This window comes from Strix uralensis, chromosome Z, assembly GCF_047716275.1.
Source record: "Strix uralensis isolate ZFMK-TIS-50842 chromosome Z, bStrUra1, whole genome shotgun sequence".
NCBI lineage: Eukaryota > Metazoa > Chordata > Aves > Strigiformes > Strigidae > Strix > Strix uralensis.
Genome location: NC_134012.1, coordinates 47,040,918 through 47,056,159, shown reverse-complemented (window position 1 = coordinate 47,056,159; position 15,242 = coordinate 47,040,918). Strand labels below are relative to the sequence as shown.

Sequence of the window (15,242 nt, the reverse complement as noted above, 5' to 3'; positions counted from 1 at the left end):
CTACAAAAAGAACTTTGGCGGAAAATCCTTGAGTGTATTTTAAATGTACAGAAAACGTAATGTCTCTTAGAGTATGCCTACTTACACCCCATTAGAGACAATTCTGGAAGTCCACCTGGGAAAGACTACCACCTTCATTCCCTCCACCACTGCAAACCAGTTTCTGCTAAAATCTCATATAAAATGTGAAACTCAATTATGTTAAAATATACTAAACTCTGTAAGCTGTACTTTGCTTTACAAACAGGTTATTAACATGGATGGAGGTCCTGATCACATTTTACAGTAGTGACAAAACCTCAACAGACATGAAAACACTGTAGATCACCTCTTCTTACACATTTTAAACTAACTTTTGTAATTGAAGAAACAAAGGAGAATGGAGTTTGGTTTTCAAAAGAAGAAAACCAAACAAGTCTCAACAAACAGGCAGTAATCTAACTTCATGCCACTGCAGTATTTACTGACACAGTTTTATGATCTGCATTTTGAGAGGAACAGTTCTACGCTTCATCTGGGAGGGAAGCAGAGACATGCCAAGCGGTTAGCACAATGTACCATCCTGGCGGAATAGGCACATGCCACAGTGCCACCACAACAAGGCACCTGGACCAGTGTGGATGGAGCAGGGTGCCAGCACATCAGTACCCAATTGTCCTTTAGGTAACAGCTATCAGTGGTCTCCAGCCTCCCAATGCAAGAGTGACACATCTCAGTGGTTTGTATTTTTGCTTGAAACAAGTTTTTGTCTGCATGGCAATTTCAAGGGGAGGACTTTTGTGCAACACTTGGGACTGAGATGAAAAGAAAAGTCTGTCTTCTGAAGATCTGCAGCCTAACCAAAATACACGTTACAAAATCCTCAGACCTGCAAAAAGCACTGCAATGAGAACCATTAGTCTTGCTAAGGCTGCCTGTGCTAGCAGGTTCATCTCTTTAAATGCTAAAACTTGTTTCTGGCTACATGTCAGAGTCAACATTATTTATATTCCTTATGTGAAAGCTCTTTTTATTGAATTTTATAATCATCTGCATTATAAATTCTGAATTTGCAATCAGATCACAATCATTGGTTTCTATCAGAACTGAATGCATCAGCAGAAGCTTGGTGGCAGCTATCAAAAGATCCAGTTCTTACTAAGTCCAACTATAAACCACACAGAAAGAAATGGAAGTTACTTAGGTTAGAAATACATATCGCCTAGGAATAAAAGTCTTTTAAAGATGTCTGTAATGAGAAAGAATATTCAAGAAAATAAAATGACGTGAAAATAAAAAAAAATAAAGGGCAATGCAAGATTTATAAAGTCCACAAGCCACTTCTCCTAGATAATCACATAATGATACGACATCAACCCTCTGTTGATGGTGGGAAGGGAACACACACAGAAAATCTGTTAGACAGAAATAAAATACAGACAATCAACAGGTCAGTCATACCCAACAATACATTAAAGCACTTCAACTTTCTTAAATTACTCTTTTGAATGGGGAATTGACTCCAAGTATCAATCCAGTGCTCTGTTACTCTAACACCACTCAAGGTACACAGCCAGCACTGCAAGACTGTATATTGCCAGTGGAATGGGCTCCTCTTTATCATGATCTGGCCTGCAAAGAGGGGAAAAAGTTTCTATGTATGACCTCTCCCCATCCACTAGAAGGCAAGCACATTCATGCTCACATTATGAACCTTTTCTGCCATTTAATGCTACTCTTTTCAAAATGCTTGTGTTATATATCCACATTTGTAATAAGGAATTAAAGTCTGGTTAATAACTCTAGATCCCACCCTCAGGCAAACAAAAGTAGGCAACAAGAATGTCCCCTTGCCAAAATTCAGTAAAGACCCCAATCTTATTTCTCCATATCATCCCTGAATGTAAAAGAAGCTCAAATACACATTTACAGACTTGACTAACACCATCTACCATCTCCTATTCTATGCTTTAATGAGGGTAAATGCACAGCTGGCTTCAACTACTTAAAGTGAAACAGACTATAGTAATAAAAAATTAAAGAAGAGAAAAGCAAATGGCAATTATATTGAGAAAGAGATGTTACTAACCTGACCTCTTTTCCTAATCTGCAAGACCTACTCTCAAAACCTATCTGTTCAAGACGGTACAGCATACTGTATATATGCATATACTATATATATGATGACTAGATGCTAGAGTCTGCATCAGATATCTACTAGCATCCCACTATTTAAAACAATTATTTAACTCAGTAGCTCATCAAGCAACCAGGGAGACTGCCTTTGCTACAGCTGCAACCAACACAACCCAATGGATGGTGGCTACTGGGTATGTTCCAGGAGGGGAAGATAGTCCTAGACAGTAATTTTAAAGCACAATGGACACAGTCAGTAGTTTATGGATTAGGCTAGTTTCATGCAAACAGAAAAAAATTAAAACATCGTAACAGTCACAAACTGAAACCCAGGTGCGTATGAGATAAAGATCTGAATTCTTTAAGTGGTCATAGGGTGTTCAACAGAAGAGATATCCCTCTTTCTGGGACACAAAAATGTGAAAAATGCCATAGCAGGCAGAAGATACTAAAAAGAAGCCTCAAAAAGAATATGAATAAGCACCAGAAATAAGACACTGCAATAAGTCTAGAGTAAGAACATTCTTTACGCTGACTGCAATTTAGAAGAGACCTGAAATCACGAACAAAAAAAATTAAGTTTCTTAAACTACAGCTACCCTTTTCCATTCTTACTCAGAGCAGGTCACTTTGTAAGCAGTCAAATATCTCCCATGTCACACCTGTTTATAATTCTTCAAAATAATTCAAAATAGACAACATATACTACAGCATTTTTCATGCAAGTAAAACAAACTAGAATCCAAAACAAAAAGATGAAAAAGAAAGTAATGCTTTACAATTACTGTATGGAGTAAGGATTTGTGGTACCCCTACATCTGAAAAACACTGCACTTGTTTCTTACATCTCCACAGTTCTCCTTCTGACTCAGGAAAAGCAGGGTAAAATTCGTTCTGTAAAAATTAACATCACTTCCCTAAATCACTCACTGAAATAACTCATCTCCCTCTAACTCTTCCAGCTTGGGCAAGAGAGAAAGGATTTAAATTTTCAACAAGGCTGACTGTCGGGTGCTGCACCTGGGTCACAACAACCCCAGGCAACACTACAGGCTTGCGGAACTGATTGAAAAGTTGCCCAGCGGAAAAGGACCTGGGGGTGTTGGTCAACAGCCAGCTGGATATGAGCCAGCAGTGTGGCCAAGAAGGCCAGTGGTATCCTGGCTTGTATCAGAAATAGTGTGGCCAGCAGGGACAGGGAAGTGATCTTGCCCCTGTACTCGGCACTGGTGAGGCCGCACCTCGATTACTGTGTTCAGTTTTGGGCCCCTCACTACAAGAAAGACACTGAGGTGCTGTAGCGCATCAAAGGACAACAAAGCTGGTGAAGGGTCTAGAGCAAAAGTCTTATGTGGAGCAGCTGAGGGAACTGGGGTTGTTTAGTCTGGAGGAAAGGAGGCTCAGGGGAGACCTTACTGCTCTCTACAACTACCCAGAAGGTGGTTGTAGAGATCGATGTCAGTCTCTTCTCCCAAGTAACAAGTGATAGGACAAGAGGAAATGGCCTCAAGCTGCACCAGGGCAGGTTTAGATTGGGTATTACCAAAAATTTCTTCACCAAAAAGATTCTTTTTGTTTTTGTCAAGCATTGAAATCAGCTGCCCTGGGCAGTGGTTGAGTCACTATCCCTGGAGACGGTTAAGAGATATGTAGACATGGCACTTAGGGACATCGTTTAGTGGTGGACTTGGCCGTGTTAGGTTTATGATTGGACTCCATGATCTTAAAGGTCTTTACCAACCTAAATGATTCTATGATAAATAAAAAATGTGCATTAAGAATCACATAAGATACTATTCTCTAACTGCGTAACTTACCATCTTTGTTCAGCCACTGTTTTCTTTGTCTGTAGAGGAGAAGTTTATTGTGGACATATGGCAAAAGAAACTTGACACACCAGCTCTCCACACCAAGCTTGTTTTCTATCAGGACAATAGGGCTCCGGTTATACCTGGCTTCAGGGCAGGGTATTAATCCAATTTCATCTCTTAAAAAACAGAAAGAAATAAAATTAAACTTATTTCCAGTAGATACCAATTATTTTTCTCAATAGAGTAGACTGGCAATGCTTCCCACACAATCAGTTCATCATCTTTTTCCTTGTTTTTACTGAAAAATGTATTCATCAATTCACCTTCTTGATTCTTGCCAGACTGCAGGTATGATAAAATGCATTTTCAGAAAGTCAGCCTCTGCAAAACTCATGCAGTATATTAACTTGGCAAATAAATGATTCAAATGTGTTTTAAGGCATGAATAAAAATTTAAGTTGAGCAAAAAAAGGAAGTGTATTTTACCTCTGTACAATTCATTCAGACACAATATAAAAGCCACTACAAAAATTTTGCATTAATTCCCCAATGCTGTAGTGATAGAAAACCAGAAATATTTTTAAAATTGCTGAAGACTCTGGAAGTAATAGCCATGATTAGATGAGCCAGAATTAAAAATCCTTTAAATGTTCTCTAGGAAGATTCCTTTCGGTGACTCTGGCTCTTCTCACCTTAAAATAATCAGAAAAGGTTTATTAGATTTTCCCAAAGACCCTAACTGAGGAAGGTCCCTTTTTTTGTATTTTTAGATTATCACCTAAGCAGCTGAATTAACACAAGTACCCCTGGCTTTGTGATGGAGCTGTAATAACTGCTACTGCAAGGGAAACAAAACACATTAACCACTACAGGCACCCGACTGACCCAATGCTACCCACATGTGCCCTGCAGCAGTGTGACCACGTGCTCTGAAACCAAAGATCATGCAAAAGAAAATCACAGACAGCAATGTGCAGGTGTCCACATGTACACTTCCATAGGTCCCATTTTTCCTTCTGCTGTGTGAGGCAGCCCACTGAACAGTGGAAAGATTTGAGACATGGAGACCAGTCTGATTAAACAGCAACTTTGTATGACAGGCTTTACTCAAACCTTTAAAAAAAAATAGTGATGGCTTCAAAAATTCATATGAGCAAACAAAGCAGAAGAGACTCAGCTGTTTAGTTTCAATACCATATTTTGCTTTTTCCTCAGCTTTCTCTAGCGTGTGGGGATGCTGGAAGAGCAGCTTTAACAGCTTCTTGAAAACAAACACAGGTTGTCAAGAATTCAGACTCATTTGGACAGAAAGCAGTATTATTTTATACTTTCCATTATGCATGATTTCTCCACCAACTCCTGTTTAGTGGAAAATTTCATTGCTAAGGAAGGAGATCCTCACATCTCAGGCAGGAAAAAAAAATAATCTCTTGTGATCTCAGACAGAAAGCACATTCTCCACCTTAAATCTTCTCAATACAATGTCTACAGATACACTCCAAGTGTCAACCCCACAACCTCAACTCAATTATCAAACTAATTTTGTAACTGTACAATCTGAATGTACCAATTTAGTTCTGTGGCCTCACCGGATTATTACTAAAGTAATCAAAAGAGATACCACGTGCTTGTTTAAGAATATATTTGCTTATTCAGAAAACAGATTTAATCTTCCATACATCAAAAAATACACCACAAGCCACAAAGAGCACAAGTAACTCAAGGTAAGATATTTGTAAATCAGTTGGCTCTGTCTCCAAACACACACCTGGGTCCCTTACCCATCTCCCCTGGCCATCTGAGAACAGAGAGAGGAAAACCAGCATTCTCCTACCCATTGCTTGCAATTGGTGGGGCATCAAAACAAGATCCTCATCTCTGCTGCTCCACTCAGCACAAATTAACCTCTTCAGGAAACTAGTCAGATTAGACCAAAAATGATATGCCAGTCTGCTTCTTTCAACATGGTACCTTACAGCCTGAAGTGTGTACTTACTGCTGGCTCCTTTCTTTTATGAATGTTAAACCCAGCCCTTGGCCAAACTTTGTCTGGCCTTGCATACAGGGGCCTTGCATGCAGGTCCCCACCTGCAATGAAGATGCAGTCACTCATACCTTTGCTAATTAACTCCATGAATTAACACAAGAATTTACCAGCTGTTGCTTACAAACAGTACACTAAAGGTAAAGAGCAAGGAGAGGGGAAAAAAAAAACCACAACAAAACCCACAAATCCACACTTTCACTTCTTACCAAAAACAACAAGTCTGACTCAGGTGAGCTAAGTTTCACAACACTGCTTTAAACATGCCAAAATGACAGACAGGTAGGGTTTGCACAGAGCTGACAAGTAAGTCAGCCTGAAACACTCCAACTCCAGAATGCACTTAGCTAGCCAAAATCAGCAAAGGACTAGACCACTGCATAATGCAATTCACCAAGATACAGTGCAACACAAAAAATGGTTTATGTGGTAACTACTCAGTTTTTGCTAAGATGCAAACTGGGACTTGTCATTTGGTAGAAATGTTGTCCCCAACACCTTGGTATTCTTTTTGGTGATCCATGTGGTTCAGAAATCTATGTTGCATCCAGTTCCTGAGAAGGAACAGAATTCACGATGCAAAATATCAGGAGGGCAGATTTATCTAAGGTGGGGTGCCTATCTCATGGCCAAAACAATTCAAACCACCACCTATTTCTGCTCCTGAAGGTCCCTCAGATCTGCAGAAGGAGCAAGTAACAGGACAGGTCTGTCAGCCTAGGAGACACTGCTTGAGAACACCTGCAGCCTCAGCTACATCATGTACCTGAAGTAAATATCTGCAGCAGGACTTGCATGAAGGCACCACTGTATTAGTGCCTGCAAACTGAACTGACCGAAGTAGCTTCATCTTGCACAAACTGCCCCTGGCCGTGCGACACAAGACATGCCTGTTCATATGACAGGATCGCCCGAACTCACTGCTGGATGGAGGATGCCTGTATTTAGGTCAAGTGACAGGCACAAGCTGCTGACAACACCAAAGGACGCACCACTTGAGGGCTGCTGCCTGTCAGTACTGTGTACTATTAGAAGCACCAGCCACCATGAAACTAAGATTTAATTCCTCTCCCTGGATTTCCCAGTTTTCTGATATTGTCTCTTGAATTTTTTTACATTTATTTTCCTCAAAGCAAGCACCACAGTCACATTTCAAAAACTGCATGAATTATCTCTGTATTTACAGGATACCACGCTAGTTCACATTCCAAAAATACACCATGGAAACAGCCAGGACTTCGTGGAAGATTTTAGATAGGTTGTCACGAAGTCTGCAGCCATAACAGAGTTTCTTCAACCTGTGCTGAGACCAGAGAAGATGTGCAAGATGAGAAGACCCGGGAGACCGTGAAGCTGCACAATCCAGACCTGGTCCATAGTGCAAACCTCAGCCGCAGCAGAACACTACTGACAAGCCGTTGCAAGACCTCCTTCGAGAGCTCCAGTCTGTTGACTCAGCCATTCAATGGCCCTCCCCAAAATAAACCCTAGCCAACCTACTTTAAACTTTCAAAACCATGATGATACAAAAAATTTCACAAAGCCGCAATACCACAGTACTGCTAGGGAAGAAGGCATTTCTTGTGATGCTACCAAGACGGGTCTTCAGCTTTAAGTACCCCCTGTGAAGGAACCTTCTCTGATTTTTTTCTGGAAGACAATCTTTAAAATAACCCAACCTCTGCTTACAGAATTAGGCAAAGGCTATTAAAGAACGGCTGGGAGACCTGAGTGAGATACAATCAGTGGATATGCTGCAACTACGATTCTACTGACAATAAAGACTAGACCTAAGGGGTTGAATATTTCTGCAACTATAAGAAGCATTTAATACTGGAAGACAATCCAGAGCATGGACACTTGAAAGATCTATATTTTTACACTAAAATAAGTCTCATGAAATGACTATATGGCTAATGACTTTACAACATTTGAAAGGTAGGGAAGAAAGGACCTAAATCCAAGAGTTGAAACTTTTTTCTTCTTTATTGTGCAGTGCATCATATACACGATTCTCTTAGAATTTCAAATAATAATATTAGTCATTATCTTAGTGGTACAATCAAAATCTTTCATAAATGAAAGAACAGTAATATATTACTGAAATTCAAAGTACTTCTAGCCAGTATTTGCTTCTAAAAAAAGCTATTAATATGACACTTTCACTCTCTAGGAGTTTCCTTTCTTTGTTTGTTCTCCCATTCAGCTCCACTGACTGGAAACTTCTGCTGCTATAACAAAGTTCTGCACTGATGACCCCTGTCACTAAGTATTACAGGCAAATTATTTTTACTTACTATTGGTATTTTTGGAAGTATCAATGCTGCACAAAGATATTAAATGAAAAGAACACTGGCAAGACAAATTTCATGCTCAGCTACAGCAAAGACTTAAGGAAGTATGTTTCTTTCTGAATTCCCTGCAGAGAAATTTGCAATCACACCAGGAGAAATCTTGATTCAGAGTTTCAAATCTAGCAAAATGAAGTGTGGTATTTTTACTACATTAAGCACATGATTAATTGAGACAGAAAAAATTATCTGAGCTACAGTGACATAAATGATCCTTAGCAAACCATAATATATTTTGTACACAAACGCTGGGCTACCATCTAAGAGTTCATCTTTCCAATTATGCCCACCAAATTATTTTTTGACAAGTGAGTCTATTTCTGTTCAACTTCATGTGCAAAAGAACAGCAAAGTTCAAAAAGAAAGTATACCTTGATCTGCTCACCGCTGGTGATCCATTCAGTTCCAATGGGATAGCTCACATATATGTCTTTATCAGCACCAGTGCTTGTAGGACTGGGTAAAAATATCTTCCAGTAAATTTCATAGCCTTATAGAATTGAAAACTAGCATGCTGACACAGTTATCTGACTGAAGAAAATGGAGCTATCAGAGAGACAAGGCAAAAAGAATTTGTGTTGTCTGTTTAGTTAGAAGTAAGCTCATCTTAAAAAGATGCACGGTCTTGCTGGAAATTTAAAGAAAAAAAAAAAGAGAGAAACAACAATCCAACGTTCTACTTAGTCTAAAACTGTATTTTTACATGCTTTTTAGGGATGACCAGAGACAACACCCCCTTTAAAACCTACAAAACCATCAACCTGCAAGAACAAAACACCTATTCTGACAGATGCAAAGGGGGCAACTGAACAGTCAAAGACAAGGGACAACAAATGCTGGAAGAGAGATGAGTAGGGAATAAAAGTATGAGATGTGAATAAGAACACCATGCATGTGGCAGATCCCTTATGTTCAGTGGAGCCAGGCAGATGCCATGTAAAATAATTCAAACCTGGATATGTAACATAAACAGGTCACTCAATTCAAGAGGGTAACATCTGTCAGGGACTGCAGCTGGCTGCAACTGTCTGGGACACCAGCAGGAAGACAAGATGTCTTCAAGATACATGAAAACGTCTGGCCAGCATGGTTATAACCTGGTGCTCTAGAGGGAGAGAGGCATCGTAGCAAAGGGCCTGCAGTCTACACTGGCCATGCATAGTCCCATTTCAAGTACTGCAGTTCAGAAACCTAGCAGACAGAATTGCTGCTTTTTCTACTGTAGGGATAAACCAGCAGTAGCTCATGCTTCCTCACTCAATGCACGACACAATGTAGCAGTCTCAGAACACACCACTCTTGCAGCCGACTTTCATCTCTGAGATAAGAAAATGGCAACAGCAGCATACTCTTCAAAAACACAAGCTCAAAGTTTGCTAATGATAAACAATTCTGGTGAAGGAGTAGGAACTAAGAAGATCAGAACATTCATTCATAAATAACGACTGTTTACAGCACATTATGCCTCACAACCTAAAAACGAAGCTTCATGGCAAAATGCAGTTCTTTTTTAGACAGCATCCATATGCTGCATTTTAAAACCTGGCCACCCACCCAAGCTGCTTACTACATTTATAGAAACATGAGGGTATTTGCTCTAATCTTCTCAGCAAAGGGATAAATTAAGTGCCTGTAAAATTTTCCTATGTAGTTGCTCAGCATACCATTTTCTGGAACAGATTAATAGGCCACCACCTCAGAGACAGCAGCTTTTCCAACCAACACAAATACATCGTACTTACATTATGAAGTTCTTATCCATTATGTGCTACCTCATCTGCCATAACCAATAATGGAGTTTCCATAAATAGATAGGATGATGCTTCCCTAAATGGTTTGTGTCTTAAAACATCAAAGATGGGGAAGGAAACAGAAGTACAGGAGGTTCCTAAATCAAGGTCTCAGAGCTGGTCATCAGTGGAACTGAAAATAAAACGCAGACCATCTGACCCCCAGATTGTTAGATAAACCTGATTCACACAAGATAGCAATAACTGTAGTTTGTATTTAGACACTCATTCTGTTTGTCTTCTTCAAAACAACACACCATGAAAAGCACTGGCATCTCTATTAACCAAGCCAGGTTTGAAGGTGGCATTCATCAAACTGCACTGTTTGTGCAAGGGTGCAATTCAGCAGGCTTCAGTCCCGAGACTGGCTTCCACCAGTGCTCACGTTCTGCCTCACTCTCAGCAGGGCTGGGCACGACTGACCCCCCGCAGGCAAAGGCCAAGCCCATCTCGACTACGCTATATGCGTTTAACATTCCCAAGCCTCAAATTCAAGTAGAGTTCGCTTAAGAACTCGTCTTCAAAAAGGTACTCATCGCTTCCGGATTTCAGAGCCCTTGCCCCTTTCCGTAACTCAGTGCTTTTTACTGACGAGGCCGTGTTTGTCGTCGGGCTGACGAAGCGGCTCCGCAGCGGCAGCTGCCGCAGCCTGCGCCCGGTGGCCCCCACGGGTCCCCAGGAGTGACCCCAACTTCCGGAGCAGGGACCTGGCCTTATCCAGAAGACGACGAGGCAGCAGGAGAGCACAGAAGACGTGTGGCACCAGCCACCCGCCCCGATGAAGCGCAGGTGCCGGGGAAGCCGCCCCCCGCCGCCCCCCGGCTCGCAGGCTGGCACGCCCCGGGGAGGTGCCGCGCCGAAGCCCCTGCACCGGGTGGGGAAGCCCGGCCGACACCCGCGGCCCCTCACGGCGTGACCTTGGGCCCGGCCCCCGGCCTCGACAGGCACCGCTGCGCGGCGGGCGGCCCACCGCGCCCCCGCCAGGGAGCCCACAGCCCCACCGGGGAGCCCACAGCCCCTCCCGCCGGCGAGGGAGCGGCGCCGCCGGCGGCCGAGGAGCACGCACGGGGCCGAGGGCGGGCAGCGCTCCCGGCCCGGCCCCGGCCGGCCCGCGCCCCACTCACATGTGGGGGTTCCTCTGGAAGGCGTTGCGGATGTCCTTCACCACCCGCTGCACCAGCACCGCCACCTCCTCCGGCGACTCGGCCATCTTCCCCCTCCGCAGCCGGCCCTGCCGCGCCGCGCGGCGCCGGGCGGGCAGAGCGCTTCCGGGTCAGCAGCCCGCGGGGAGCCGCGGGTAACGCGCGGGCGGCGGGGCGGGCGCGGCCCGGCTTCAGCCCCCTCCCACTGACCCGCTGTCTCCCTCGGAAGGGGTACGGCCAGGCCCCGGGAGAGTGGCCGGCCGTTGTAAAATGGCCCCGGCCGCTTCCCCAAGTGGAGGGGTTTCCCTCCCGGGGGTGCAACCCGTTCTGAAGCGCGGCCGGCGGGAGCTGAGGGCCGGCAGCCGCACGGAGGAGCGCGCAGCCCCTGCACCGCCTCCTCGCCAGCTGGGGCCGAGCCTCCTTCGGGGTCCCGCCTGTCCGGGCGGGTCGCCTCCGGGTGCAGTTCAGGGGGACCGGGGCGGGGCTGGGAGGGCCCGAAGTGCCGCCAACACAGTTAAAGCCAGCTGAGGGCGAGCACCCCCTGCGTTGGGGTGTTCTCACACTCAAGTTGCACTTCTGTCCGCCTTTCATTTATTTGACAGGGAAACAAGCAAAAGCAGCAGTAATAGTTAATTTATATGGAAAACTGGTAGTTTATACCTTTACTATTTTAATATTCACGTTAGATGTTAAACCACATAGCTTTAAGAGATGAATATGCGTGTTAGGCTTCCCCTGACCTTGAAGAGAGCTAGATACACTTATCTGCAGGCTGAATGTGAAGAGACAATTATAATTCTGAACCATAACTGCTGTATTTGGTTGTCATTTAGAAATTAATGTATTATTTCAAAACACATTATTTTACAAAGCATTAACTATGCATAATTGTCTCTCATTTTAAAGCTTTTGATGTCATTGTCATCATCATCTGCTTCATTCTTACCTTCACCACCACCAAGAAGGCCTGGTGGACCCCCTGTATATTCTCCTTCAGACAAAAAATAGGAGGAGAAAGTCTGGAGGAAAGAAGGGCTCAGGCGAAGATACATATAAAAGAACAGATAGAAAGGTGGGTGTCCCTTACCCATTTTTTGCTGGATTTATAAGCAAACTAACCTTAAAGCAGAGGTGTGTTTCATGTTGGCTTTTCCCTTTTTGGTAGTTAAATTTTGTACTTGTTTAGATATGACAAATAGAAACATGAAGGTGATGCCTGCAAGGAATCCCAAGTGAAACAAGATGCTGATGGAAGCTTGGTGTTAAAAGCTGAAGAGGCTGCGCCAAAAACCTTTTCAGCAGCAAATGCTAAAAGATAACTTCTTGCTTTTTAAGTTGTTTTCCATATATTCCCTGAAATAATATTTTTAGGTGTTAATCTTGCTGCTATATTTTTCTATATGCACTCTTTATTTTTGTTTTCACTTACTAGAAATGCAAGCTTAGAATCATATTGCTCTGATCAGAGGTTATGTAGAGCACATACCCTGTAACTAGAATCCAGGATTTCCTGCATTCCCAATTCCTGTGACTTTCTTTTTTTCACCACTATAATATTACCTAATGAACTGTAGACTGGCTACTTTTTTGTAAGACTAATTTATGTAAGTAGCCTCAGTGAGTATCTCTTGGCACTGTCAGATGGCAAGCCACCATCATTGCAGAATTCTGAACTGAATACCTTTGCAAGCAAAAGATATGCAGCGTACATTGTGTTAGCAGCTTCAGGGCAGCGTGCTTCCCCAGACTTTTTTATGAACCTGGGAAAGTCATTTGTTACAATAACTACATAAATGTTGAATTCATGTAGGGTTTTTTTTTCCTTTCAGCAGTTCTTTTTACTCCATGCCCAGAAAAAAAGAGTATGTAATAGCATAAGATAGGTCTAAAATACCATCTTCACAGTACTGAAGAATTGGTCTGCTCTACTGTATTTGTTGAGAAAATGAATGATGCTTTAATTCTGGTTTGGACTTCAACTCAGTAAATTTTTTTGTATAAATAAGGAGACAACAAGAGTCTATAGTCATATGGCACTTGAAATATGATTGTTATATTAAAAGATTGTAGTCTTTCAAAAATCTAGGCCTCCACAGATTTATCTGAAGGTTCAGTGTGTTGAACTCTAAATTAGAAAACAAATTAGATATGGGAGACTTTATGGGGCCTTCTTAACAGCCCATATATTCAGTGGAAAAATTTAGACTAAATAATGCACGTTTTGAGTAACTGGGTTACATGGCTGTGCTGTCACAGGTTTTCATCTACCTTATAGACTGTATAGATGCTGTTTTATGATCTAAGGTGTCTGAAATTATTGAAGCAAGCTGATGCATTCTGGATGTCAAATAAGCAAAAATATAAATATGAGGAAAGGTATTACAACTCTTGGTGGACACCGGAAGATATTTTTAGCTGAAAAATCCAAATTGTTTTTTCAAAATAACTTTGATTGTTATGTTCAGCATAACCCAGAAATTTTAATTTATGCTTATTTGCCTTGCTCAAAAGGGATAAGCCAGCTTTATGCAGTTGACAGCATACCTTTTCAGGCTCACTGCCTTCTCACTTTGTCCTGTGCAATTTATTCACAGTACAGGTTTGTTTCAGATTTGAATGAAATATTTCCAGCCACATATGAAGTTAGAATTCCGTAAAGAGGCTTGAGCAAGTTAGACCTAAAAGGAACACCTTTAAAACCATTAATCATGCCAAATTACTCAGTGGATTAAAAGTCTAATTTCTGGTTTGTTTTTTGTTGTTTGTTTTTTTTTTTATTTTAGTATTGGGTACAAGTGAAAATCAGTCATAACAATGCGAAGTGCTGTTCTGAAAGTACTGAAAATTGTTACAAAACTAATAATGTACTTACAAGTTGCAAAAGTAGTTATTTAGAATAGTGCAATTAACTGACAATATACTGTGTATAACTTCATGCATGCCTTTTGAAGAGGACTGAATAATAAATTGCTATTCTTACTTAAATAACATAATGAAATGTATTTAAATTGTATACCTTAGGAACTGACACACATTGTCAAAGCTTATAAGGCAGACATTGGTATTAATACTGCACATGATAGTGTACAGTAGTTTTTGGGAGTGATTACTGAGTTGTCAGTCAAGCTTACTTGCTATAATTTGGGGGTAATTATAATAAATTATTTCAGAAAATATTCTTTTGTTGAATCACAGAATCATTCAGGTTGGAAAAGACCCTTGGGATCATTGAGTCCAACCATCAGCCCTACTCTACAAAGTTCTCCCCTACACCATATCCCCCAGCATCTCATCTAAACGACCCTTAAACACATCCGGGGAAGGTGACTCCACCCCCTCCCTGGGCAGCCTATTCCGCTGTCTGACCACTCTGTCTGTGAAAAATTTTTTCCTAATGTCCAGTCTGAACCTCCCCTGTTGCAGTTTAAAGCCGTTCCCTCTTGTTCTGTCACTAATCACCTGTGAGAAGAGACCAGCACCAACCTCTCTACAATGTCCTTTCAGGTAGTTGTAGAGAGTGATGAGGTCTCCCCTCAGCCTTCTCTTCCTCAAGCTAAACAGTCCCAGCTCCTTCAATCTCTCCTCACAGGATTTGTTCTCCAGGCCCTTCACCAGCTTCGTTGCCCTCCTCTGCACTCACTCCAGCACCTCGATATCTCTCTTGTATTGAGGTGCCCAAAACTGGACACAATACTCCAGGTGTGGCCTCACCAGTGCAGAGTACAGGGGGACTGTCACCTCCCTACTTCTGCTGGTCACACTATTGCTGATACAAGCCAGGATGCCGTTGCCTTTCTTGGCCACCCGGGCACACTGCTGGCTCATGTTCAGCTGCTTGTCAGTTAGAACCCCCAGACCCTTCTCTTCCAGACAGCTCCAGCCACACCTCCCCAAGCCTGTAGCCATGCAGGGGGTTGTTGTGGCCCAAGGGCAGGACCTGGCACTTGGCCTTGTTGAAGCTCATCCTGTTGACATTGGCCCACCGATCC

General features: G+C 42.4%; 1 protein-coding gene across 1 annotated transcript in view; it reads right to left on the bottom strand.

The window, feature by feature from the left end:
• The window catches only part of PTAR1 (protein prenyltransferase alpha subunit repeat containing 1), a 45,700-nt gene extending 34,341 nt beyond the window's left edge, over positions 1-11,359 (bottom strand). The window contains exons 1-2 of the mRNA XM_074855031.1: positions 11,236-11,359; positions 3,933-4,102 (exon numbers count right to left, since the gene is read on the bottom strand). Coding sequence (XP_074711132.1) covers positions 3,933-4,102; positions 11,236-11,321 — 256 coding nt within the window. The 5' untranslated portion in view covers positions 11,322-11,359. The remainder of the gene's footprint in view (positions 1-3,932; positions 4,103-11,235) is intronic.
• Between the last annotated feature and the right edge of the window lie 3,883 nt (positions 11,360-15,242).